This window comes from Schistocerca nitens, chromosome 2, assembly GCF_023898315.1.
Source record: "Schistocerca nitens isolate TAMUIC-IGC-003100 chromosome 2, iqSchNite1.1, whole genome shotgun sequence".
Classification (NCBI taxonomy): domain Eukaryota; kingdom Metazoa; phylum Arthropoda; class Insecta; order Orthoptera; family Acrididae; genus Schistocerca; species Schistocerca nitens.
The window spans coordinates 683,476,203-683,502,471 of record NC_064615.1 but is presented as its reverse complement, the minus strand read 5'-3'; the positions used below and the strand labels follow the sequence as shown (position 1 = coordinate 683,502,471).

Below are 26,269 nucleotides of genomic sequence, written 5' to 3'. Positions count from 1 at the left end.
CTTCGTGGTCTACCAATTTCAATGGCCAGTAGTGTACGTTCGATAACTCAGCATTCGATAGCTCAGCAGGAAGGCACAATATAAGTGGTCATTTGTCACTGTGACCACATCCAGTTAATAGTAATCTGAAGTGGTGATAGATGTTTAACGTTAGCGCACAGTCACGGACTGTAGCGAGCGGCAAGGAAGGGCCAGAGCTGCGGCGCTGACCTGGGCGATGAACTTGGCGTCGGGGTGGAGGTTGAACTGGTAGGCGCGCCTCAGCGGCGGACGCGGGTCCCAGTTGGTGACGATCTGCGGGATCTCCAGCCGGTCGCACACGGAGCGCACGATGTCCGTGGAGGCGCTCTGCCGCGGGCCGACGATGCCAGCCACGCCCTCAGACGTCAGGTTGCACACTGCAACAGCACCAGCGCACAAAGCTAAACCAGTCCAATGAGAAACATACTACGCTTAGAATAAAGGGACTAAGGAAAAAAAAAGGTACTAAAATTCGTCGAGAACGTTCCTCACATTTAGAAAAGAAAATCTACGTTTCGCTTCCAAAAAGAGGTATCTGATTTCAAAAAAGTGAACGCTGCATGAAAGGAAATAGAAACTTTGGGTGAATATTAAGTTATACGTCGAAATGAAAAACTCGCCTTGCCAACGGCTGTAGGTTGCTAGTACATGTGGTTGCTAGTAGGGGTCTCCCTGGTGAATCTACCTCACTCATTCGCTCTTTCCTTCGCCAATGTGCATCAAATCGCGTGACGATCACAGCGGCGAAACGCGTTCTTCAGTATCCGTGTCAATGGGCGATATTCAGTCTACGATACTACGGCGCTGCTTCTCCTACAGTACAAAGCGTTTGACGATGGCACCGTCAGTTTCTAGACACTGCTCCTTTATGTAACGGGAAAACCACAGCTGACACCGGTACGGTCGCAGGTTCGAATCCTGCCTCGGGCATGGGTGTGTGTGCTGTCCTTAGGTTAGTTAGGTTTCAGTAGTTCTAAGTTCTAGGGGACTGATGACCTCAGAAGTCCCATAGTGCTCAGAGCCCTTTTATATATATATATATATATATATATATATATATATATATATATATATATATATATCTCGGTACGCTCGCCTGCGACGTAGAGTGCGTTAAGAATCTGCATGCAGTCCACAGATGTCTACACGTTGTGTCAGCCACACGTTAGCGATTCCTCGTGTGTGTGTCTAGCGTGTTTTTCGGTGATATCTGTGTCTGAAAACGTACAAGATTCATCTGCTACAATCCAGTCATGATGGTGATAAACGACAAACTCTAGAGCTTTGTACATGGTCGTGCTGGAAAGTACTGCTTCCGAATTTTTTATGTGAAAACTCTCAAAGCCATTTAAATAAAACTAATCCTCATTAGAGGATCGTGTAAAAAATTGAAGAAAATCGATCAACTACTTTCCGAGGTTTTTGGTGACAACTTTAAGCAGTGGCTTGCCTTGATAAAGTAATATAGATTAAATCATAAATTTAAATTATTACTGAAGAGTTGAAGTCGAAGACAGTCTGAATCGAAAAACATGCAACCACTGCTATGAGCATCATGTACACAGTCTAACATACACAGTGGTGGGAAAGGTGTTACTGTCTGACGGCTGAATCAATTCTAGCGCCCCTAGTGGAGAGAAAGCAGCTAAAAGATTATCGTTTGTTTTTAATTATTTTTCTACTTAATAAACGAAATAGATATCACATTTTTGCGCTCTAAGGACTAGTAAATTATCGATAGACATGAATGATAGTGAAGTAAATATAAAAACAGCATAATCTCACTGATTCAGTGCCATAAGCTACCATTTATTCATGAAGAAATACTTTCGAATATGTGTATAACTGCAGCTTATACAGCTGAAATCAAAAGAATATAAACCATATTTCATGCGTGAGGAAAATGTATTTCTGTTGCTGTCTTGTTATTATGATAGGCACTTCCCTTGACACGTAACCATTTCGTATTGGGTCTAGCGATTCGCATATTCTTGCATTCCATTCGACTTTCCAACGCACGAATATTTTTGTAAATTCAGTCGCTTTTGGATCAATAGTCAATGTGTTGAAGATCTTTGCTGTTTGTGACTCAGATGTAACAACAATACTGGAATTGGTTTCTTCTGTGATGGGAAAGAGTTTGATTAATTTCGACGATTTATTGTCACATCTGCGTGATTTTCCCTAACGCTACAGCTATGGTGACTTACTTGGCACGTGAAATAAAGTAGATATTGCATTCAATATAAGTTTTCTACGTTCCATATTCACCCATTTGACTGGAAGTCCAGAGAAGAAAACTTAACGTTGTTGAGCAGATATACGACGTCTTTCTGCAAAAGGTCAGGCCTTCTACTGTTTACTCACCACTTTTGGTCTTAGAAGAAAACGAGATTCTTCATTAAATATCTGTAGGTTACAAGAGAATCGTAAATAAACTTTTTCTGTAATGTACCGTTCCACACTTCCTAAGGTACTTAAGAAACAAAATAAAAGGCAAATGTGGTGTTATTTTATAGCTATTGTCGACTTTTATGTTATTACAATCGCTTCCCATTGCAAAAACTACGTTATAATTCAGTATAGATGACACTGTTCGTATTCATCCGATATCGTTTTCAGAAGTGTAGCTTACTAGCCGCTTGAAGACCTGCAGTCGCATATTATAACAAAAGTGAGAGGTTGTGGCACTACTGTTTGGTTTAGACGGTGAAGATGTGCACATTCACCCACACCAAGAGCAGCACAAAAGGTTCTGTAATGCGGACATACGCTGAACGCGACTGCCCCTCGCCGCTGCGAACTGGTTAGTCTGTATACACGGCGAGAAACGCCACGCAGCTGAGGAACACGCTAGCTCAGCAGTGGTGTTCGAGTCTCCCTGCACTGTCCGACCCGTATTGATACTCTCGCAACATTCTGGCCCCTGGCGGCACACTATTTGAAATTTTCGAAGTGACTATAGTTGAACAAAACACAAGAGTAAATCAAGAAGAATATATTAATAAAAACTGCAGTACAACGAAGAAAGCACATAAATAATGTACAGGGCGTTTTTAAAAAGCTATCTCATTTTCTTACACAGCCGGTAACAACCATAAAAAATTACCTTAAAAAATACCTGTAGAGATAGGGGCCATTCTACTTGTGACGATAACTGGTGCAAGCTGCCTTGCTGTTAACGTTCACTGCTCATTTCCTATTTGATGATGATATATGCTGATGGGCACACAACATATGCGTCTTTAAATCTATTACGAAAAGCTTTAAATGATAAATGTGCTTAAAAGAGCATTTTTCCAATCTCCTGTAAGAAAATGGCTTGTGGAGCAGTCAGAGTCGGTTGTTCGGTGGTAGTTGTAACGTTCCCTGGCAGCACACACACTATTAATAAAATGAAATGACATTTAATTGTACTATGTACGCTATGAAGCAATTCGTATGTACTGTAATTGTTTAACAAAAAAATATTATTTAATTTTGTATAAAGGACATTCGTTACTATTGTAATATTTTCTGTTATAATATTCTCGATGTATTTATGATTGTAATATTTCTATACTCATAATGTAATTACGAAATATGTTAATATCTGCGATAAGAAAAATGTAAAATACAGCCACAGAGGGGAGTAATGTTGTAAGATTGCAAAGAGACATTAACGGTCGGCAGTGGTATAAATAGGAATACATAATGTGCATTCTTTGTCGTCTTCCTCGAGAGCTGAGAGAGAGAGGAACCTGTGACGTAGCATTTTATGAATGAGTAGACTTCTTTTGTCTGTATCTATCTTTAGCCGCCATTAGAGGAGAAATTACAAAGTAATGTAAGTTGAATTATTGTGGTGGTCTAAATACATTGTAAGTTATCAAAATTGTGTATTACTAATGTAAATTAGCTTGCCCATGTCATCTATAATATTTCTTTAAAGAATTTTCAGCATTTTTAGCAATTATCGTTGGTGTTGCTGGGCTGTGCCGCGACCGAACGATTTGCAGCGGCGGCACATTTAAAAAATTGTTCCGCTAAGAAAAATTAACCAAACCCGTAAATCGGGAGCAGATAAAATTAGCAGTGAATTACGAAAATATTTTTCTTTTACAGCGATCCTGAGACTGACGGAATTTGTTACTGGTTTCACATTTGTGCAATCATAGGCGGATAATTAACGTTGAAGTTGTTCACCTGTTGGTTCTTTCAATTTCTAAAGAAAATAACTTAAACGTATAGTGAAGTGTATTTTATCAATGATAATTAAACGTTCAGGTCGGCTTGGCAATATTTAACCATTTTCTGCTAACAGAGACAGTCTTGTGTTCCATAGCTAACGCCGGGAAAGAATTCAGTAACTTTTTAAAAAACCACTGCATTTAGAAAATGTGTGCCAAGGCCGAAATACGTAAAAAATTTAATTTATACGATTTTCAACTAAATGTTCTTAATCAGTTAATATGAATTTATCAGCATGAGAGGGTTGACTAAGGTTCACGTAATTTTAAATGTGCTTAATTCTGTCTAAATGAATTTTTATTACCACATGTAAATAAGGGGTTCTACAACAAAGTTCGTACTGAAAGAGCAAATAACAAAAACAATTTAAAGTAACATTTCTCCCCTCCATTTTCATCCACTTTCATTCATTTTATTTCTTTTTCCACATAATAAATAAATATATATATAATAAATTTTATTTCATTAAATTGGCGCCCAATAACGTGGGGCCCGAATAAGCAGTGGCCACAAAATACCCATGAGATAACTAGGGAATTATTGTAGTCGAACTTTGTTGGAGAACAATTAATAATTTTTTCATGTATTGTATGTATTGCCTAACCAATATTGTGTGGTAATACCTGTATATGATTTTTTGCATGAGAACACTATATACCCAGAGGCAAGCTGAAGGAGAGAGCTCATTATATCCAAAAATTAATTACCTACCACAATACCAGTGGGCAGCTGCACCCAAGATAGATCACCAAAAGGTAAAGCTACAGTGTAGTTGTCGTGTGGGTAGTAAAGTAGCCTCAGTGCGGTGTTCTCGGATCATTAGTGGTGTGCTTGTTGTTAGTGTTCCTTTTTTAAAATAACAGGACATTTGAGTAGTTAGTCATCGTAGTATATAATAAGTGTGTTTCAACAAATGACCATTTCTTGTGTGACTATGTCAGTGAAACCTGAGTGTTAGGATATTTAGTTCAGATTTTGTTTCTTTTGTTGACTATGGTTAGATTGCGTAGTCAGAAAAATATAAACATGGATAATGAACAACAGTTAGCAAGCAGTGATACCGAGTTAGAAAGTGAGGCACAAAATAATGTTAGTGGCGTAGTTCAGGAAGTACAATGTGAGAATCTGGGGGCAGAAGGGCAAGAAATGTTGCCACTGCCAGCCAGTGATTCAGTTGAAAGTAGAAATACTGTGCCACCCACAAGCACTAGACACGGACCAGAGAGTGGTGAGGTGTCAGAAGTGCAATCATTAAGGGTTATGTTCGAGCGCATGCTCAATTTCCAAGCTGAATTTGCACGTATGCAAGCATAAAGTGATAGTGAACATGATGCTAAACAAGCAGAGCGTGATCGATGCCAGCATGAGAGAGACTTGTAGTTAATGCAATCTTTGGAAGCTATGCAAAGTGAGATCGTTAGTTTGAGACAAAACTATGAAACCATACCCAAAGCGGTGCAAGAACTGAGCGAAAGAGTAGATAATATCCAGGTGGCTAACGCCAGTATCGTAGATGAAATTAGTGTACTGGCTAACAGGATGGAAAAATTAGAAATTGACACAAGTCAAGCAATAGAGCAGAAAATGTCCGAACAGGCGAGCAAAATTGAAAAGGAATTTACAAAAAAAATAGACGAGAGGGTGCACGCCGCGATTGCGGCCAAGGACTTGGGCTCGAGTGTGGAAGTGCAGGACCTAAAAAGGGCGGTGCACACTGACATTCCGCTGTGGCAGCAGAATGTCAACCGTCGTCTTGCAGTGTGACGCCAGCTACGTCCAACAATGATAGGCATATAAATACAGCAGTGAAAAATTGCGACTGCGAGACAGAACAGGCAACCAGTGTAAGCGAAACAAACAAATGTCACTCCAAAATAGTGATTGAAGAAAGTCTGATTAAAAACCGACAGTTTCAGATCTTTACAACGGAGAGGAAATCTGTTCCCCCTGTAGTGTTTATCAAGGGATTTAGAAACATTTTGCCTAGCGTTTGGAGTCATACACAGAAAATACAGTTCGTTATGTCTTACATATAAGGAGATGCTGCATTATGGGCAACCGAAGGAGCTGACAGTTGCGATACATATGAGCAATTTGAAAAGGCATTCTTGGCCAAATATTGGTCAACATGTATTCAGGAGAGATTACGGAAAGAGGTATATAATCCAGAGCCGTATTCTCCACGATTAGGCAATTTGCGAAAATATTTTGAGAAATACATTAATAAGACCCGTTACTGGGACGAGCAGATTCCATCCCGGGATTTGATCAGACTTTTGAAATCACACTTGCCGATACACGTAAAGGAAAAACTTATACACGTACCGGAGAACGACATGGAACATTTCTTGTCTGTTCTGGACTCAATTGACCTGATTCAGGAGGATGTTAAGGCAGTCTCTGAACAGGCTAGAAGTAACGGAAACGGTTACAGAAATGGTCGAAATAACACGCCTCCACCAAATAATGGAAACGGCGGAGGTAACAATAGGAGACAAGATTGTGTACAAAACGGGAATAGAGGTAGAGACCGGAACGGCAATAGTCCGCCGGTGAATAATGACCGGAAAAGGAGGTCCGATGACCGATATGAAACAGGCCCACCAAGCAATAGTAGATTGAAAAATGCCAGGGGGCCGTGGAACAATAATACCTAAAACGATGCAAACCGAACTTGGCCACAGAACCAGAGGCCCAGTCCGGACCGGCAAAACAGTGAAAGATATGACAATAACCGACCGCCACCACAGAATGCGCCAATTGCGCAACCGTGGTTGCCGACACAACACAACTTACACATAGTGGAGGTCAGCGACACAGAGCAGCCACACCCGTCCACCAGTAATAATCCAACAAACTACACTCCTGGAAATGGAAAAAAGAACACATTGACACCGGTGTGTCAGACCCACCATACTTGCTCCGGACACTGCGAGAGGGCTGTACAAGCAATGATCACACGCACGGCACAGCGGACACACCAGGAACCGCGGTGTTGGCCGTCGAATGGCGCTAGCTGCGCAGCATTTGTGCACCGCCGCCGTCAGTGTCAGCCAGTTTGCCGTGGCATACGGAGCTCCATCGCAGTCTTTAACACTGGTAGCATGCCGCGACAGCGTGGACGTGAACCGTATGTGCAGTTGACGGACTTTGAGCGAGGGCGTATAGTGGGCATGCGGGAGGCCGGGTGGACGTACCGCCGAATTGCTCAACACGTGGGGCGTGAGGTCTCCACAGTACATCGATGTTGTCGCCAGTGGTCGGCGGAAGGTGCACGTGCCCGTCGACCTGGGACCGGACCGCAGCGACGCACGGATGCACGCCAAGACCGTAGGATCCTACGCAGTGCCGTAGGGGACCGCACCGCCACTTCCCAGCAAATTAGGGACGCTGTTGCTCCTGGGGTATCGGCGAGGACCATTCGCAACCGTCTCCATGAAGCTGGGCTACGGTCCCGCACACCGTTAGGCCGTCTTCCGCTCACGCCCCAACATCGTGCAGCCCGCCTCCAGTGGTGTCGCGACAGGCGTGAATGGAGGGACGAATGGAGACGTGTCGTCTTCAGCGATGAGAGTCGCTTCTGCCTTGGTGCCAATGATGGTCGTATGCGTGTTTGGCGCCGTGCAGGTGAGCGCCACAATCAGGACTGCATACGACCGAGGCACACAGGGCCAACACCCGGCATCATGGTGTGGGGAGCGATGTCCTACACTGGCCGTACACCACTGGTGATCGTCGAGGGGACACTGAATAGTGCATGGTACATCCAAACCGTCATCGAACCCATCGTTCTACCATTCCTAGACCGGCAAGGGAACTTGCTGTTCCAACAGGACAATGCACGTCCGCATGTATCCCGTGCCACCCAACGTGCTCTAGAAGGTGTAAGTCAACTACCCTGGCCAGCAAGATCTCCGGATCTGTCCCCCATTGAGCATGTTTGGGACTGGATGAAGCGTCGTCTCACGCGGTCTGCACGTCCAGCACGAACGCTGGTCCAACTGAGGCGCCAGGTGGAAATGGCATGGCAAGCCGTTCCACAGGACTACATCCAGCATCTCTACGATCGTCTCCATGGGAGAATAGCAGCCTGCATTGCTGCGAAAGGTGGATATACACTGTACTAGTGCCGACATTGTGCATGCTCTGTTGCCTGTGTCTATGTGCCTGTGGTTCTGTCAGTGTGATCATGTGATGTATCTGACCCCAGGAATGTGTCAATAAAGTTTCCCCTTCCTGGGACAATGAATTCACGGTGTTCTTATTTCAATTTCCAGGAGTGTAGATTCAGCCGAGATACGCTCTCCCATCGTCGGTTGAGGTTTGGAGTGAGAGCAGCCCGACAGAGAACAAACCATCGGAAATCTGTATCCTCAGATATAATGACGGGGTACAGATGGGACATGAATTGATAACTGAACCACCCACGTGGATAAAGGAGCACAAAGAAAAAGTACAAGGGATAATAGAGATAAAAATTAACAATATTGATGTGCAAGCAATCGTAGATACAGGTGCTACTGTCAGTGTCATGAGTAAGGACTTATTCAGAGTACTGGGGAAAGAAAAGCGTATGCTGACTTTTCCTGTGAACAATTGCAAAGTCACTGGAGCCATCAGTGCACAGCGACAAGTAATTAAACTCCAAGTGCGGGTAGAGATGTATATAGGGAGAGAAGCCATAGCATGCTCGTTCCTGGTAGTAAAGGGTTTAAAGGTAGCCTGCATTTTGGGGGTAGATTTTTTGAGAGAAAGGGACGCAGTAATCTACCTTTCTCGGGGAAAATTAAGTTTGATGAACATGGGTAGGAGGATAGAATTGTCCATGCTCAGATCTGAAGAGGTACCTGTGCCTAATTGTAACGCTATTAACATAAAATGTAGGAATCAGTGGATACTACATTTAGACAATCATTCTCTAGGACAAAATCTCTATTATCCAGACGTACAAGGTGATCAATTAAAAGCAAATGTGGACGCACTTGTGAACAAAGTATCACATTCCGAAAATTTGAACTCAATGCAACAGCAGGATTTGGTACAGTTATTATCTAACTATGCAAATGTATTTTCAGAACGACCAGGAATTGTTAAGGGATATCAATACAATATCGAGGTGAAGCCTCACAAAACCTACTGTCGAGCCTCATACTCCATTCCTTGGTCCAAGAAGGAAATAGTAGCTAAAGAAATTAGAAAACTGATCGAGTGGGGAATAATAGAACCGTCTTTGTCCCCTTATAGTAGTCCTTTGGTGGCGGTGGCAAAAGCAGATGGACAGGTACGGTTAGTATTAGATGCGAGAGACATAAGCGAAATTATTTTACCTGTCAGGATTCATCCGGAAAACTTAGATGAGCAATTTCAAAAATTCCATGAAGTGAAATATTTGACATCTGTTGATATGAAAATTTCATTCTGGCAAATCCTGCTCACACCCGAATCGAGGAAATATACTGCATTTGTATTTGGGGGAAGGAGCTACCAATTTAGGGTACTACCTTTTGGCCTAAATGTAAGTGCAGGAGTTTTCATAACAGCCCTCGACGCGGGTTTGAGTCCGGATTTGCTGCAAAGGGTAACAGTGTATGAAGACGATCTGGTGATTGCTACTGCCACCTGGGAGGAGCACGTAGAACTACTGGGTAGAGTCTTAGAAAGGTTTAAGCAAGCAGGAGTAACAGCGAATCTTGAGAAATCCAAATTTGGACGTAATCAGATTAAATTTCTAGGTCACATAATAACACCACAAGGCATCAAACCTGACAGCAAAAAACTTGACGCAATTCGTGGGTTTCCTAGCCCGAGAACTAAGAGACAACTCAAAGCGTTTATAGGTCTTGTATCTTTTTTTAGACGGTTTGTTCCAAACCAATTAATGACCTGTTGCGTAAAAATGCGCACTGGGTGTGGACAGAAGAATGTCAACGGGCATTTGACGCTATCAAAAACGCCTTGGTGAATGCAAACATACTGTGACACCCAGACATGACAAAAGATTTTTGCATAGCGTCAGATTCATGTTCATACGGTTTGGGCGCTTGTTTGTTTCAGTGGGACAGGAGCAACGACCCCACAACAATCAATGTAATCGGTTTTGCCAGCCGCACACTAAATAGCTGTGAGAGAGTTAGAGGCTCTTGCAGTGGTTTGGGCGGTAAAGAAATTCAACTATTACATCCATGGCAAAGAAATCAAAGTATTCAGTGATCACCAGGCTCTGAGCTATTTAATGTCTTGCAAATTATACCATACCCGCTTGCTAAGATGGAGGTTATCATTGCAGGAATATAAAATTAAGATTATGTACATAAAAGGACAAGATAATGTTGTAGCTGACGCCTTGTCGAGGCTCCCACTAGGGTAATCCTCAGTGTCAAAGATTTTGGAACAATCGGAGGAATATCGAATACCCTTAGTACAAGATAAGGTACATAGGAGGGACTTTTTACATATGTGTAAGAATATGTCTACATTGCAGAAAACTGATCCGATTTGGCGAGATGTCATTAGCAAAATTAAAGAAGGTACCAATCTTAAAAGTGTTCAGAACTTCAAAATAGTAGATAATATTCTGTATTATAAAACAGGTGTGTCAAATGACCATGGAGTCATGTGTATACCGCAACAGGCTATCCCAACTGTAGTGTGGCACACGCATTTAGCATGGGGTCACGCTGGGATAGGCAAAACAATGAGGATTTTATCCAGATACTGTTACTTTAAGGGAATAAGCCAGCAGACTCGCACCATTATCAGGACTTGTCCTCTGTGCCAAAAAGCTAAGTTTCAAAATAAATCCACAAGGTTTGAACTGCATCCTATAGTGCCTCAGCGGCCACTTCAGTTAGTATCTATAGACATAGCAGGACCCTACCCTCAAGCCAGGGGTGGATTAAAGTACATTTTAGCGGTATATGACCTTTTCTCTAAATACTTAAAAATATACTGCCTTAAATCAGCCACCGCTCGTGGAATAGTTAAATGGTTAGGGAAAGAATATTTTACACAGGTGGGTAAGCCTGAAGCGATAATATCAGATAATGCTTCCTATTTTACAGGTCATACCTGGAAGAACTATTTACATGAACAAGGTATAAAGCACATACTAATATCCCGTTTTCATCCACAAGCAAGTTTAGTAGAAAGAACATTTGGAGAGTTAAATAAATTTTTCAGGTTATACGTTGCATATAAGCACACAAGATGGCCAGATCTGATACCTAAATTTTTGGAAATTCACAACGCAACCCCGCATGCCTCTACGGGGTATCCACCAACCGAGATTATAATGAATAACAATAGAGTACTGAATGAGTGGCTGACACCTTTGCCTAAGGTCCCAGTCATTCCTGAGCCTAAGGAAGAGAGGATAAGGAAAGCAGGGTGCAACCTTACCAGGTGCGCTCAGAAAAGGAAAGAAAAATATAATCGACATGTGACGAATAATCAAAAACTTAGTGTTGGGGACTTGGTATTCTTATGCAATCATCCTAAGTCCTCGGCATCCTTGAAACAGAATAGCAAGTGGCAATTGGTGTGCAATGGACCTTTTAGAATAGTAAGTGTGCCACATGAGTGTAGCTATCTCTTAGCAGATCCCCAATCAGGAAGAGTACGGAGACTGTATCCGCGTAAGGATGTGAAAATATTCCTGCAGTAAATGACTAATAGTCCTATGTGTTATGTGTGAAAAGGGACACCATTCTTTCGGAAATGAATGAACATTAATGATGTGTGAACTGTAGAGATAATGTACTAATGTAGAAGTATTTAGTTACAAGAATATGATTGACTTTCTCTTTTGTTTATGATTATTTGTGTTATGTCTTCTTTTTAATTAGTGTTAACTTAAACATGCTCTAAATGTCTGCACAGATAACCTGATTAATGCAATTATTTGTAGTGTTAAATTGTGACAGAGATCAGTCAGGAGGAACATTTTAGTAGTGATTAGTTTGTGTACTGCATGATATTCCATATGTGTGTCAAACTTGAAATATTTCTTGGTACAGTCTTCTCTATTGTGTGTGTGTGTGTGTGTGTATGTGTGTGTGTGTGTGTGTGTGTAGCTGTCAGATTGACAGGTTCGAATCCAGAATAATATTAATAATATGAAACCCTGAGAACTTTATTTTCTACCAGTGTTATCAAAGAGAGTAATGCACCCAGTAGTGACCCGAGGGCACCATGGGAGGCAAACTTATTGCAAATTTAAGTAACGCAAAGTTACGCACAAAGAAGCTTCAATTGAAGCATGTGCAGATCGAATCAGTAAAAAGAGCTAGCCTGATACAGTCCAAGTCAATTTTAACCTACAGAGACTACACTGTAGTTACATAGGACCTTGCAAGTAAAGTGAGACATAATTTCAAAGGAGTTATTGAACAATATGCCTGAATCCGGCTGGAATGCACAAATAAAATCTACTAGAACATAAATATAGATGATTTTTGGGCAAACTAATACGAAATTTTAATATTTGTTACCATGTACGCAATTATCACACACCTTGGTAAAGAGCGAACAAAGAAGTTACGAATGTGCTGTTACAAAAAAATTGCACAACGGACATTGTAACTGAAAAAAACTTGAACAAAAGTGCAGTATTCTGTGGCAGAGACAGACAGTGACTGTTAAAACTGTAGCAATACGTCACGAGGTTGTTTTGAACAAGCAATAAGAAACTGTATCATCGCCGTGTGTTCAAGTGGACAAGGAACTAGCACGACACGAACAGTGAGCCGATAACAGACGGTGGACCAAGCTAGTGTCAAACTATAACTCTGTGTGTCAAGGGACGCCAGGAAAGCGCATTGACTACAGAGATACATTTTGTTCTAAGGTGAAAACTTGCGTGTGACTAATGACAAGTCATGACATGGTGAAAAAATGTTGTGTGCCCATAAAACGTGTTACTGTGACAACGAAACATTGTGCAAACCAGACTAGTGAAGGCCTACTGAATAATAACTGCCAATAACAGTGTGCGTTCTTTCCCACAGCAGGAAAAATGCCCACAAGGATAGTACACTCTTTGTGAACTTGTTGCATGTTTGCTGGAGCACTGCAAGAAAATGTCACACGGCCGAGCTGATATACAACGCGCATCCGGCTACTTCAGCCATGCAGCGGCCGCAGCAGCCCGTAGCAGACCAGGCAGCCACACGCCTCTCCGCGCCGTAGCTGCCAACACTGGGGGCGGTGACCTACACGGAGCCGACGCGCCGCGCCGAGCGCCGCTCAACAATCACTCCGCACCGCTCACCAACTACAGCATTATTGACATATTCCAAAATATTTACACAAACTGCATAACATGTCAATGGACTCGATTTTTGACAAACATTGAACGCTTATTATGTATACCCATAAATTGACGAGAGAAAATGAACACTAACAAGTGTAGGAGATGGATTTGTAACACGTAGGTAGTGGGAACATTATGAAAAGTGACGTTGTACTAAATGATTTCAAAAAACTAAGTGATATATCCTAGGACAAGTGACCTTGCAGTATATCGCAAAAATGATAATTACGAGTTGTTAATCACACACAACAAACTTTCGTTGAACTGTATGTAACTGTGATATTACGTAACCGTTGATGACAAACTGCTAAATCATTTCAAAAGAATGACTGTTAAAGAGACAAGATTAATCATGAACCAACTGGGATGGCTGGGCTCCGGCACAGTTTTGCCCAGGTTTCCTGTCTGACTTCGCCCAAATGGGGGAGCCATGAACATATATAACCCTGGGACTAATTAAAAGAGCCGTTCCATTAAAAAAAAATACAGAATTGTAAAGAACGTTACTGGCACCATTGTGTCAAAGTATAGAAACTCTTTGCCAAATGCTGCCAGGGGGCAATGTAACGTTCCCTGGCAGCACACGCACTATTAATAACATGAAATGACATTTAATTGTACTATGTACGCTATGAAGCAATTCGTATGTACTGTAATTGTTTAACAAAAAAATATTATTTAATTTTGTATAAAGGACATTCGTTACTATTGTAATATTTTCTGTAATAATATTGGCTCAAAATGGTTCAAATGGCTCTGAGCACTATGGGACTCAACTTCTGAGGTCATTAGTCCCCTAGAACTTAGAACTAGTTAAACCTAACTAACCTAAGGACATCACAAACATCCATGCCCGAGGCAGGATTCGAACCTGCGACCGTAGCGGTCTTGCGGTTCCAGACTGCAGCGCCTTTAACCGCACGGCCACGTCGGCCGGCCTGTAATAATATTCTCGATGTATTTATGATTGTAATATTTCTATACTCCTAATGTAATTATGAAATATGTTAATATCCGCGATAAGAAAAATGTAAAATACAGCCACAGAGGGGAGTAATGTTGTAAGATTGCAAAGAGACATTAACGGTCGGCAGTGGTATAAATAGGAATACATAATGTGCATTCTTTGTCGTCTTCCTCGAGAGCTGAGAGAGAGAGGAACCTGTGACGTAGCATTTTATGAATGAGTAGACTTCTTTTGTCTGTATCTATCTTTAGCCGCCATTAGAGGAGAAATTACAAAGTAATGTAAGTTGAATTATTGTGGTGGTCTAAATATATTGTAAGTTTTCAAAATTGTGTATTACTAATGTAAATTAGCTTGCCCATGTCATCTATAATATTTCTTTAAAGAATTTTCAGCATTTTTAGCAATTATCGTTGGTGTTGCTGGGCTGTGCCGCGACCGAACGATTTGCAGCGGCGGCACATTTAAAAAATTGTTCCGCTAAGAAAAATTAACCAAACCCGTAAATCGGGAGCAGATAAAATTAGCAGTGAATTACGAAAATATTTTTCTTTTACAGCGATCCTGAGACTGACGGAATTTGTTACTGGTTTCTCATTTGTGCATTCATAGGCGGATAATTAACGTTGAAGTTGTTAATCTGTTGGTTCTTTCAATTTGTAAAGAAAATAACTTAAACGTATAGTGAAGTGTACTTTATCAATGATAATTAAACGTTCAGGTCGGCTTGGCAATATTTAACCATTTTCTGCTAACAGAGACAGTCTTGTGTTCCATAGCTAACGCCGGGAAAGAATTCAGTAACTATTTAAAAAACCACTGCATTTAGAAAATGTGTGCCAAGGCCGAAATACGTAAAAAATTTAATTTATACGATTTTCAACTAAATGTTCTTAATCAGTTAATATGAATTTATCAGCATGAGAGGGTTGACTAAGGTTCACGTAATTTTAAATGTGCTTAATTCTGTCTAAATGAATTTTTATTACCACATGTAAATAAGGGGTTCTACAACAAAGTTCGTACTGAAAGAGCAAATAACAAAAACAATTTAAAGTAACATTTCTCCCCTCCATTTTCATCCACCTTCATTCATTTTATTTCTTTTTCCACATAATAAATAAATATTTGTATAATAATTTTATTTCATTAAATAGTGACCAGAATTATAGAATGATGGCGACTGTGTACGTCAAGGAGTAACGCCTGACAGTCCTTTTATTTGTCAAAAAACTGCCTTATTTTCCGTAGTTCCTCTTTATGGACAAAACATGTCGTCAAGCGGTTCATTAGCGAGTAGTTCTATCTCTGATGAGCGGTTCTAGAAGATGCGCGAAATATCCATCTACAACAGTCACAGTGTGTTCATAGCACCCAAAACATTTCCCAACCATAAATTTCCCTAGATGTGAGAACAGGTGGAAATCGGGGAATACAAAATCCTAAGAATATGATGCCTGTTTCTACACTCTATACTTAAAAATCTTCCTTTTTCCCATTCTGAAATCGCCTTTCACTGTGTTGAGGGAAGGAAGCTTTTTAATCTGCAATCAAACTCTTTTCTTCTCGCAGAAATTTTCGTTCAGCTGTTCATAAAAAATGTACGGCGTTCTTTTCTTCTGATTTGCCTGTAACGTCAGTGCCTTTGGTCTCCGGTTGTGTCCGCAGCTCGTGGTCGTGCGGTAGCGCTCTTGCTTCCCACGCCAGAGTTCCCGGGTTCGATTCCCGGCGGGGTCAGGGATTTTCTCTGCCTCGTGATGACTGGGTGTTGTGTGATGTCCTTAGGTTAGTTAGGTTTAAGTAGTTCTAAGTTTTAGGGGACTGATGACCATAGATGTTAAGTCCCATAGTGCCCAGAGCCATTTTTTCTCCGGTTGTCGAGTATTAATGTGTGTACTTTCACGTCGTCTTCATCTGTGCCTGCAGTTCTGGGACATCCTCCGAGGGGATTATCTTCAAGATTAGAACTGCCTTATCTGAATTCCACAGCATGCTTCTTAGCTGCTGAAAATTAAAAACTAAACTCAAATTCTCATCAACTTCCATGATGTCTATGAACGAACCTCTAATGAGGTTTGTAATTAAAATGTTTGACAAAATAATGATCTTTCATCGTCTTTCACGAAATTTACTTTGGCTGAATAAAGGATAATTTACGCTGCGAAGAAAATGTTACTCAGTAATGTAGGGTCTCTACCAAGGGAATATAAGTGAGAAGGAAACTGAAAATGTGTCTTGTTGACAAAGCCTTCTACAAACGATTTTATTATTTCGAAAATTACGAGTACTTATGACATAAAATGAATTTTATCCATAGTGGATGCTGTCGAACTCCGTGACTGTTCCTTTATCGGGTGTAGAAAAATATCCGCTTCCAGTCACAATAAAAGGTTATTTATCTGTCACACGACCGGTTTCGGGCTTGCTCCCATCCTCAGGTGTTTATACATTCATTGACATGTTTATACTGTTGGAGATCACTGTATAAATACAAAAAATTATTTGTTGGTGACTACACAGATACAAGTGGGACAATTGTAAGTGGTAAGGCAACCTTTGACGAAAATATATCTGTACTTACATAAAGATGAAGCACCATTATTACAGTTATACTGTGGTGACAGTTTTGCCACTTAGTTACACACTTATTGTCATTTTCACGTCCATATTTTAGTTTTACCAAGTATAGCTTCATATTTTACTATTATGAGGTGCACTCTTTAAATACACTATGTTTACATACAAACACGTGGGCTGTCGCCAAAGAACTTAGATGTAGCAGATGTAAAGATGTTGCTCATACAGAAACTTGTAGGTTATGGTCATAGAACTTAGCCACAAGAAGTGCAAGGGTGTTTCATATATAGAAATTTAAAAAGTTATTATAGACTGCGAGTTTTTTGATACACATTTTGAAATGTTTTGATTCACATTTTTGTCGGAGAACTTAGATCTAGGAAGTACAATGATGTTATATATATGAAATTACTCAAAGCTATTACAAATTAAAAATGACAGCTAGAACTGTTTTGAGCCACACTGTTGTCAGAGAACTTAGATCTAGGAGGTGCGATAATGTTACACACATGAAATTTTGAAAGCTCTAATAACAAAGTAATATTCGATGGAAATTAGATGTAGCAGTCATACAACATTCCAAGTGTCATTATCGTAATTTGTAACAATTATATTGTAAACACAAGCTGTAACTGTCATTGTATAATGTGTAATAGCTTTCAAAATTTCATGTGTGTAGCAGTATTGTACCTCCTAGATCTAAGTTCTCTGACAACAGTGTGGCTCAAAACAGTTCTAGCTGTCATTTTTTAATTATACGTCGGACCCGCGTGTCGCCACTATCAGTGATTGCAGACCGAGCGCCGCCACACGGCAGGTCTAGAGAGACTTCCTAGCACTCGCCCCAGTTGTACAACCGACTTTGCTAGCGATGGTTCACTGACAAAATACGCTCTCATTTGCCGAGACGATAGTTTAGCATAGCCTTCAGCTACGCCATTTTCTACGACCTAGCAAGGCGCCATTATCAGTTACTATTGATATTGTGAATCATGTACCGTTCAGGCCGACGTTCACCATTAATGGATTAAAGTTAAGTATTCCATCAGCTACGTCCGTTTTTCTAAATTCTAGTTTCCTTGTCCTGTTCCAGACCTCACGCCAGCCTGCGTGAGCTAAAACGCGTGCCTTTCCGCCTCCTCTAGTAACACTTAGCTCTCCTGCCAACCAAAACAATAAACACCTGAGGATGCGCGCAAGCCCGAAACCGGTCGTGTGACAAATAAATAACCTTTCATTGTTACTGGTAGCGGATATTTTTCTACACCCGACTTATGGCATAGTTGTCGCATATATAAGATTCAGAAGTATCAAAGGCTCGGCTGACCTTTGGTATTCAGACTGCATGACTTACTGTGGCCTCTGGAAATATTTTGTGTCGATGAACAAATAAAGCTGCATCAGGCTTTGAATTCCAAATTAAACCGTAGGAGCACTACCGAACTTCGGTGAGTCGGGCGTGTGGTCGGGGAAAGACAATGTCAATATCCTCTGCAGACTACTGTGTTGTCCAAAGCAAATTTTGCAGTGGTGGCCCTTGGCTCGTAACATACTTTCAGAAATCGGCAGTGAGTGACCTGCGCAGCCTGAGCTGTGGGGAAAAAACCGGCTAGTCCCACAACATGGAGAACGAAGCTGGGAGGTGAGCTGTAGCAGTCAGGGCGGACGGGGAGGCTGACCTGCGCGGCCGGTGCCGAAGCTGTCGCCGCGACTGAGCGTCCTGAGGACGGGCTCCAGCGTGGGCCGGAACACGCGCTGCGGCGCCCACGACGCCGTCTGCCGGTTGATGGCGTCCACAGCCGACTGGAAGGCGAACGCCCACTCCGGGGGCGCGCCCTCTTCGAACAGCCCGGCTGAAACACCACGGGCGTCTTTTACACCGACTAATACCAGTGCTGCAAACGTTTTTATTTATTATTTACACTCGTGTTCAGAAAAACAGAACACCTTGAACAACTAGAGATAGGATGGTCATATTCACAGCATATGTAGACTAATACTCGTATCCAGAATGAGATTTTCGCTCTGCAGCGGATTGTGCGCTGATATGAAACTTCCTGGCAGATTAAAACTGTGTGCCGGACCGAGACTCGAACTCGGGACATTGACTTTCGCGGGCAAGTGCTCCACCAACTGAGCTACCCAAGCACGACTCACGCCCCGTATTCACAGCTTTACTTCTGCCAGTACCTCGTCTCCTATCTTCCAAACTTCACAGAAGCTCTCCTGCGAACCTTGCAGAACTAGCACTCCTGAAAGAAAGGATATTGCGGAGACATGGCTTAGCCACAGCCTTGGGCATGTTTTTCAGAATGAGATTTTCACTCTGCAGCGGGGTGTGCGCTGATGGGAAACTTCCTGGCCGATTAAAACTGTGTGCCAGACCAAGACTCGAACTGGGACCTTTGCCTTTCGCGGGTAAGTGCACTACCAACGGAGCTACCCAAGCACGACTCACGCCCCGTCTTCACAGCTTTACTTCTGCCAGTACCTCGTCTCCTACCTTCCAAACTTTACAGAAGCTCTCCTGCGAACCTTGCAGAACTAGCACTCCTGAAAGAAAAGATGTTGCGGAGACATGACACACAGTTTTAATCTGCCAGGAAGTTTCATATCAGCGCACAGTCTGGTGCAGAGTAAAAATCTCATTCTGAAAACATGCCAAAGGCTGTGGCTAAGGCATGTGTCTGCAATATCCTTTCTTTCAGCAGTGCTAGTTCTGCAAGGTTCGCAGGAGAGCTTCTGTGAAGTTTGGAAGGTAGGAAACGAGGTACTGGCAGAAGTAAAGCTGTGAAGACGGGGTGTGAGTCGTAGTACTCGGATATTCTGCCGAAATTATTAGCATTCCAGTCGTGGGGGTTCAGAATGTGTCCCGTTGCGCAGCAGGCACAGGGTCTGCCATGGGCCCTTATAACTTGTTCCATGTCTGATGGCACCGGCAAGTATAAGGCGCGAATGGCGTCCTGTGGTATAGCCATCCATGCTGCATTCACCTAGTTCCAAAGTTCTTCTGTGGTGGTTGGCACTGGGTCACAGTGTTTCAGCCTGTTTCACAGCGCTGATGACCTCGATGTTCAGCGCCCATAAGCCCCCCCCCCCCTAAGTTTCACCATATCCCACACATTTTCGATTGACGACAGGTCTAGTGATCTGGCGTGCCAGGGCAAAAGGCTGACATCCTGTGACACTAAGGAGGTGCGGTAACATGTGGTCGTGCATTGTCTTACTGAAAAATAGCTCCTGGGGTGCTATGCAGAAGGGCTATGGCAACGGGTCGCAGAATGTCATTCGCTAAAGCCACACTGTTCACAGTGCCTTGGACACGCACCAACTGTGGTTCAGATGGCTGTAAGCACTACGCGATTTAACATCTGAGGTCATCAGTCCCCTAGACTTAGAACTACTTAAACCTAACTAACCTAAGGACATCACACACATCCATGCCCGTGGCAGGAGTTGAACCTGCGACCGTAGCAGCAGTGCGGTTCCCGACTGAAGCGCCTAGAACCGCTCGGTCACAGCGGCCGGTACACCAACTGTGATTTGTGGTTGTACACAATAGCACACCACACCATAAGGCTTTGAATTACCGCTGTATGTCTTGTCTGGGTGCAGTCACTGTGATGCCACTCCCCCTGTCTGCGGCGAACCAAAATGCGGCCATCATTTTCAAACAAACAGAACCTGGATAAATCCGAAAACACTATCTGATGCCATTCCCGTCCCTAGTGACGTCGCTCCATAAACCATTGGCGTCTAGCATGTTTCTGCTCATTCGTGAAAGTAATCCATGCCGACAGTCTATCACCCCTGATAGAGTGCGATGTGTTACACTGTTTCACAGCTGCCCGAGAGCCGAGAAGGACGCAAATCTGTCGTGCAGTGCCATTCGGATGAGGTGCCGATCTTCTCTGGGGGTGGTATGGGTAGTGAGGCCTGGCCCATCTCATCCTGTTCTAGGGCCTCCCGTGGACCATTCGGCACACACCCGTCGCACTACCGGAACACTTTGTCTCACACAAGCTGACTCGTTGATTTGAGGGTAAGGTTCGCGCACATGTCTGTGAGGCATCCTGCGTGTCTGCTCAAAACACACTGATCCGTTACCTGTGATTTATATCGGCAACGAGAGCGAAAGGCACGTTTTACCGGTAGGCGGTGTTGCGCTGGGGTATCGATGTTAATCTTGAACGCGCGGGATGACACGGTTCAAATGTTAATCATTTCTGCAGAACATAGTAATGTACGTGTCCTGTCAATATGAACGTCCTATCTCTAGTCGTTCAAGGCGTTCTGTTTTTTGTGAAAGTGAGTATATTTAACTTTCAAGATTAGAACTATCAGGCCCGCTCTTACATTTAACTTTCTATAGATTTTATGTGACATAAATTACGACTAAAAATTTTAACTACACTTGGAGATTCAAAATTACAATAGTACAGATAGAAAAATACACACGAAGTTTACAGTCGCACCTGAGAAGTACAATAACAAATGCTAAATACAGGAAGGCAAGTTTTAATTACGAGTGTTAGTAGCAATATGCGTGAAAGAGAGGGGTAGGAGAAAGAGGAACGTGGTAACACAAAAAAAGGGGAAAAGAAGTGGATTGTGTCACAGAGAAATGGAAAGAGAAGGAAATGCAACTGAGAGATGATAGGAGCACCGACTTTACTATTTGACAGAGAGAAAATTGGCGACAGACGCTTATGTTTGGGAAAATGTTATGAAGCCAACAGAAGGAAGTGCTTCAGCTTTTTAACCTTCTCTATCCTGGGTTTAGGTTTATGAATGAAAGCTTTTTTACTGGGATCAGTGCATTGTTCTGGGACAAAATAAGACTAAAATACTAGATTTAAAAATTTGTTGTGATTCGCCAAAATTTAGGGCATGAAAGATATATGCTACATCAAGATTTAAATACCTTTTTCATCCTAGTAACGGCACGTTTTCAGAAATTAATTTGATGTACTTCATTTATAAATTAACAGCTGAGAGGCATAAATATACACTTTGTGATCAAAAGTATTCGGACACCCCCAAAAACATAAGTTTTCATATTAGGTGCATTGTGCTGCCACCTGTTGCCAGGTACTCCATATCAGCGACCTCAGTAGTCATTAGAAATCGTCAGAGAGCAGAATGGGGTGCTCTGCGGAACTCACGGACTTTGAATGTGGTCAAGTGATTGGGTGTCACTTGTGTCATACGTCTGTAAGCGACATTTCTACACTCCTGAACATCCCTAGGTCCACTGTTTCCGATGTGATAAGGAAGTGGAAACGTGAAGGGACACATACAGCACAAAAGCACACAGGCCGACCTCGTCTGCTGACTGACACCGCCGACAGTTGAAGAGTGTCGTAATGTGTAATAGGCAGACATCTATCCAGACCATCACACAGGAATTCCATACTGAATCAGGATCCATTGCAAGTACTACGACAGTTTGGCGGGAGGTGAGAAAACTTGGATTTCATGGTCGAGCCAAACATCACGCATGTAAATGCCAAATTATACCTCGCTTGGTGTAAGAAGCGTAAACATTGGACGATTGAACGATGGAAAAGCGTCATGTGGAGTGAATAATCACGGTACACAATGCGACGATCTGATGGCAGGGTGTGGGTATGGCGAATGACCGGTGAACGTCATCTGCCAGCGTATGTAGCGCCAACAGAAAAATTCGGAGGCGGTGGTGTTACGATGTGGTCGTGTTTTTAATGGAGGGGGCTTGCACCCCTAGTTGTTTTGCGTGGCAATATAACAGTACAGGCCTACATTGATGTTTTAAGCACCTTCTTTCTTCCCACTATTGAAGAGCAATTCGGGGATGGCGATTGCATCCTTCAACACCATCGAGCATCTGTTCATAATGCACGCCCTGTGGCGCAGTGGTTACATGGCAATAACATCCCTGTAATGGGCTGGCCGCATATACCTGTGTGGTATGCCATATTTTAACTGTTTATATATATATAGGGTGTAACAAAAAGGTACGGCCAAACTTTCAGGAAACATTCCTCACACACAAATAAAGAAAAGATGTTATGTGGACATGTGTCCGGAAACGCTTACTTTCCATGTTAGAGCTCATTTTACTACTACTCTTCAAATCACATTAATCATGGAATGGAAACATACAGCAACAGAACGTACCAGCGTGACTTCAAACACTTTGTTACAGGAAATGTTCAAAATGTCCTCCGTTAGCGAGAATACACGCATCAACACTCCGTCGCATGGAATCCCTGATGCGCTGATGCAGCTCTGGAGAATGGCGTATTGTATCACAGCCGTCCACAATACGAGCACGAAGAGTCTCTACATTTGGTACCGGGGTTGCGTAGACAAGAGCTTTCAAATGCCCCCATAAATGAAAGTTAAGAGGGTTGAGGTCAGGAGAGCGTGGAGGCCATGGAATTGGTCCGCCTCTACCAATCCATCGGTCACCGAATCTGTTGTTGAGAAGCGTACGAACACTTCGACTGAAATGTGCGGGAGCTCCATCGTGCATGAACCACATGTTGTGTCGTACTTGTAAAGGCACATGTTCTAGCAGCACAGGTAGAGTATCCCGTATGAAATCATGATAACGTGCTCCATTGAGCGTAGGTGGAACGACATCACCAACAATGCCTGCCCAAACGTTCACAGAAAATCTGTGTTGATGACGTGATTGCACACTTGTGTGCGGATTCTCGTCAGCCCACACATGTTGATTGTGAAAAATTACAATTTGATCACGTTGTAATGAAGCCTCATCCGTAAAGAGAACATTTGCACTGAAATGAGGATTGACACATTGTTGGATGAACCATTCGCAGAAGTGTACCCGTGGAGGCCAATCAGCTGCTGATAGTGCCTGCACACGCTGTACATGGTACGGCAACAACTGGTTCTCCCGTAGCACTCTCCATACAGTGACGTGGTCAACGTTACCTTGTACAGCAGCAACTTCTCTGGCGCTGACATTAGGGTTATCGTCAACTGCATGAAGAACTGCCTTGTCCATTTCAGGTGACCTCGTCATTCTATATCTTCCCCAGTCGCGAGTCATAGGCTGGAATGTTCCGTGCTCCCTAAGACGCCGATCAATTGCTTCGAACGTCTTCCTGTCGGGACACCGTCGTTCTGGAAATCTGTCTCGATACAAACGTACCGCGCCACGGCTATTGCCCCGTGCTAATCCATACATCAAATGGGCATCTGCCAACTCCGCATTTGTAAACATTGCACCGACTGCAAAACCACGTTCATGATGAACACTAACCTGTTGATGCTACGTACTGATGTGCTTGATGCTAGTACTGTAGAGCAATGAGACGCATGTCAACACAAGCACCGAAGTCAACATTACCTTCCTTCAATTGGGCCAACTGACGGTGAATCGAGGAAGTATAGTACATACTGACGAAACTAAAATGAGCTCTAACATAGAAATTAAGCGTTTCCGGACACATGTCCACATAACATATTCTCTTTCTTTGTGTTTGGCCGTACCTTTTTGTAACACCCTATATATATATATATATATATATATATATATATATATATATATATATATATATATATATATATATATATATATGTGTGTGTGTGTGTGTGTGTGTGTGTGTGTGTGTGTGTGTGTGTTGTGTGTGTGTGTGTGTACACGCTAAATACACTGGTATAGGGACGCGTATTCAAATACAGAGATATGTAAACAGGCAGAATACGGCGCTGCAGTCGACAACACCTACGTAAGACAACAAGTGTCTGGCGCAGTCCAAAGATCTGTTACAATCCCACATTATTAAGATTTACGTGAGTTTGAACGTTGTGCGCATGAGCGATAGGACACATCATCTCCGAGGTAGCGAAGAAGTGGGTATTTTCCCGTACGACCATTTCATGACTGTGCCGTGAATATCAGGAATCCAGTAAGACATCAAATCTCCAACATCGCTGTGGTCGGAAAAAGGTCCTGCAAGAACTGGACCAACGACGACTGAATAGAATAGTTCAACGTGACATTAAATGCAGCCCTTCCGCAAATTGCTGCATATTTCAGTGCTGGCCCGTCAAGAAGTATCAGCGTGCGAATCATTCAACGAAACATCATTGATATGGGCTTTCGGAGCCGAAGCTCACTCATGTGCCCTTGATGATCGCACGAGACAGAGCTTTATGCCTCGCCTGGGCCCGTCAATACCGACATTTGACTGTAGATGACTGGAAACGTGTTGCCTGGATTGACGATGGGGTATGGAGACAATCTCACGAATCCATGGACCCTCTATATCAGCAGGGGACTGTTTAAGCTGGTGGAGGCTGTGTAATGCTGTGGGACGTGTGCAGTTGGAGTGATACGTGACCGTTGATACGTCTAGATACTACTCTGACAGGTGACACGTACGTAAGCACCCTGTCTAATCACCTGCACCCATTCATGTCCATTGCGCTTTCCGACGGACTTGGACAATTCCAGCAGGACAATGCGAACCCCCCTCCCACACACACACAAACACACACACACGTCCATAATTACTACAGAGTGACTCCAGGAACGTTCTGCCGAGTTTAAACACTTCACCTGGGCACCAAACTCTCCTGACATGAACATTACTGAGCATATCTGGAGTGTATGCAAAGTGCTGCTCAGAAGAGATCTCTACCCTCTCCTACCCTTACGGATTTATGGACAGCCCTGCAGGATTCTTGGTGTCAATTTCCTCCAGCACGACTTCAGACATTCCTTTATTAAATTTCTATGTGCCTATCAGAGTCCATAATGGAGGAAACGCTTCTTGTGATCTGTTGATATTATTGTGATAGAGTGTCCACTTGATCTTATAGACTGAAAGTTAAACAGTTGCGTTTTAGATCTACGCGCAATCATATTTATTGTAGATGGCAGTCTACATGACTCTATTTTTCAGCACAGTCACCAAGTCTCTGTAAACTGTGATCGAGACGTTACCTATCGTTCAGTTTCTCGCCGACAGAAATCCGCACCTTGATCACGGAAGACCGAGCGAGGTGGCGCAGTGATTCGACACTGGACTCGCATTCGGGAGGACGACGGTTCAATCCCGCGTCCGGCCATCCTGATTTAGGTTTTCCGTGATTTCCCTAAAGCGCTCCAGGCAAATGCCGGGATGGTTCCTTTCAAAGGGCACGGC

The 26,269-nt window shown here is 42.8% G+C and overlaps 1 protein-coding gene across 1 annotated transcript in view; it reads right to left on the bottom strand.

Annotated features, from left to right (window-relative positions):
- The window catches only part of LOC126234556 (glutamate receptor ionotropic, kainate 2-like), a 237,767-nt gene that overhangs the window by 152,853 nt on the left and 58,645 nt on the right, over window positions 1-26,269 (bottom strand). The window contains exons 3-4 of the mRNA XM_049943257.1: window positions 18,785-18,958; window positions 211-398 (exon numbers count right to left, since the gene is read on the bottom strand). Coding sequence (XP_049799214.1) covers window positions 211-398; window positions 18,785-18,958 — 362 coding nt within the window. The remainder of the gene's footprint in view (window positions 1-210; window positions 399-18,784; window positions 18,959-26,269) is intronic.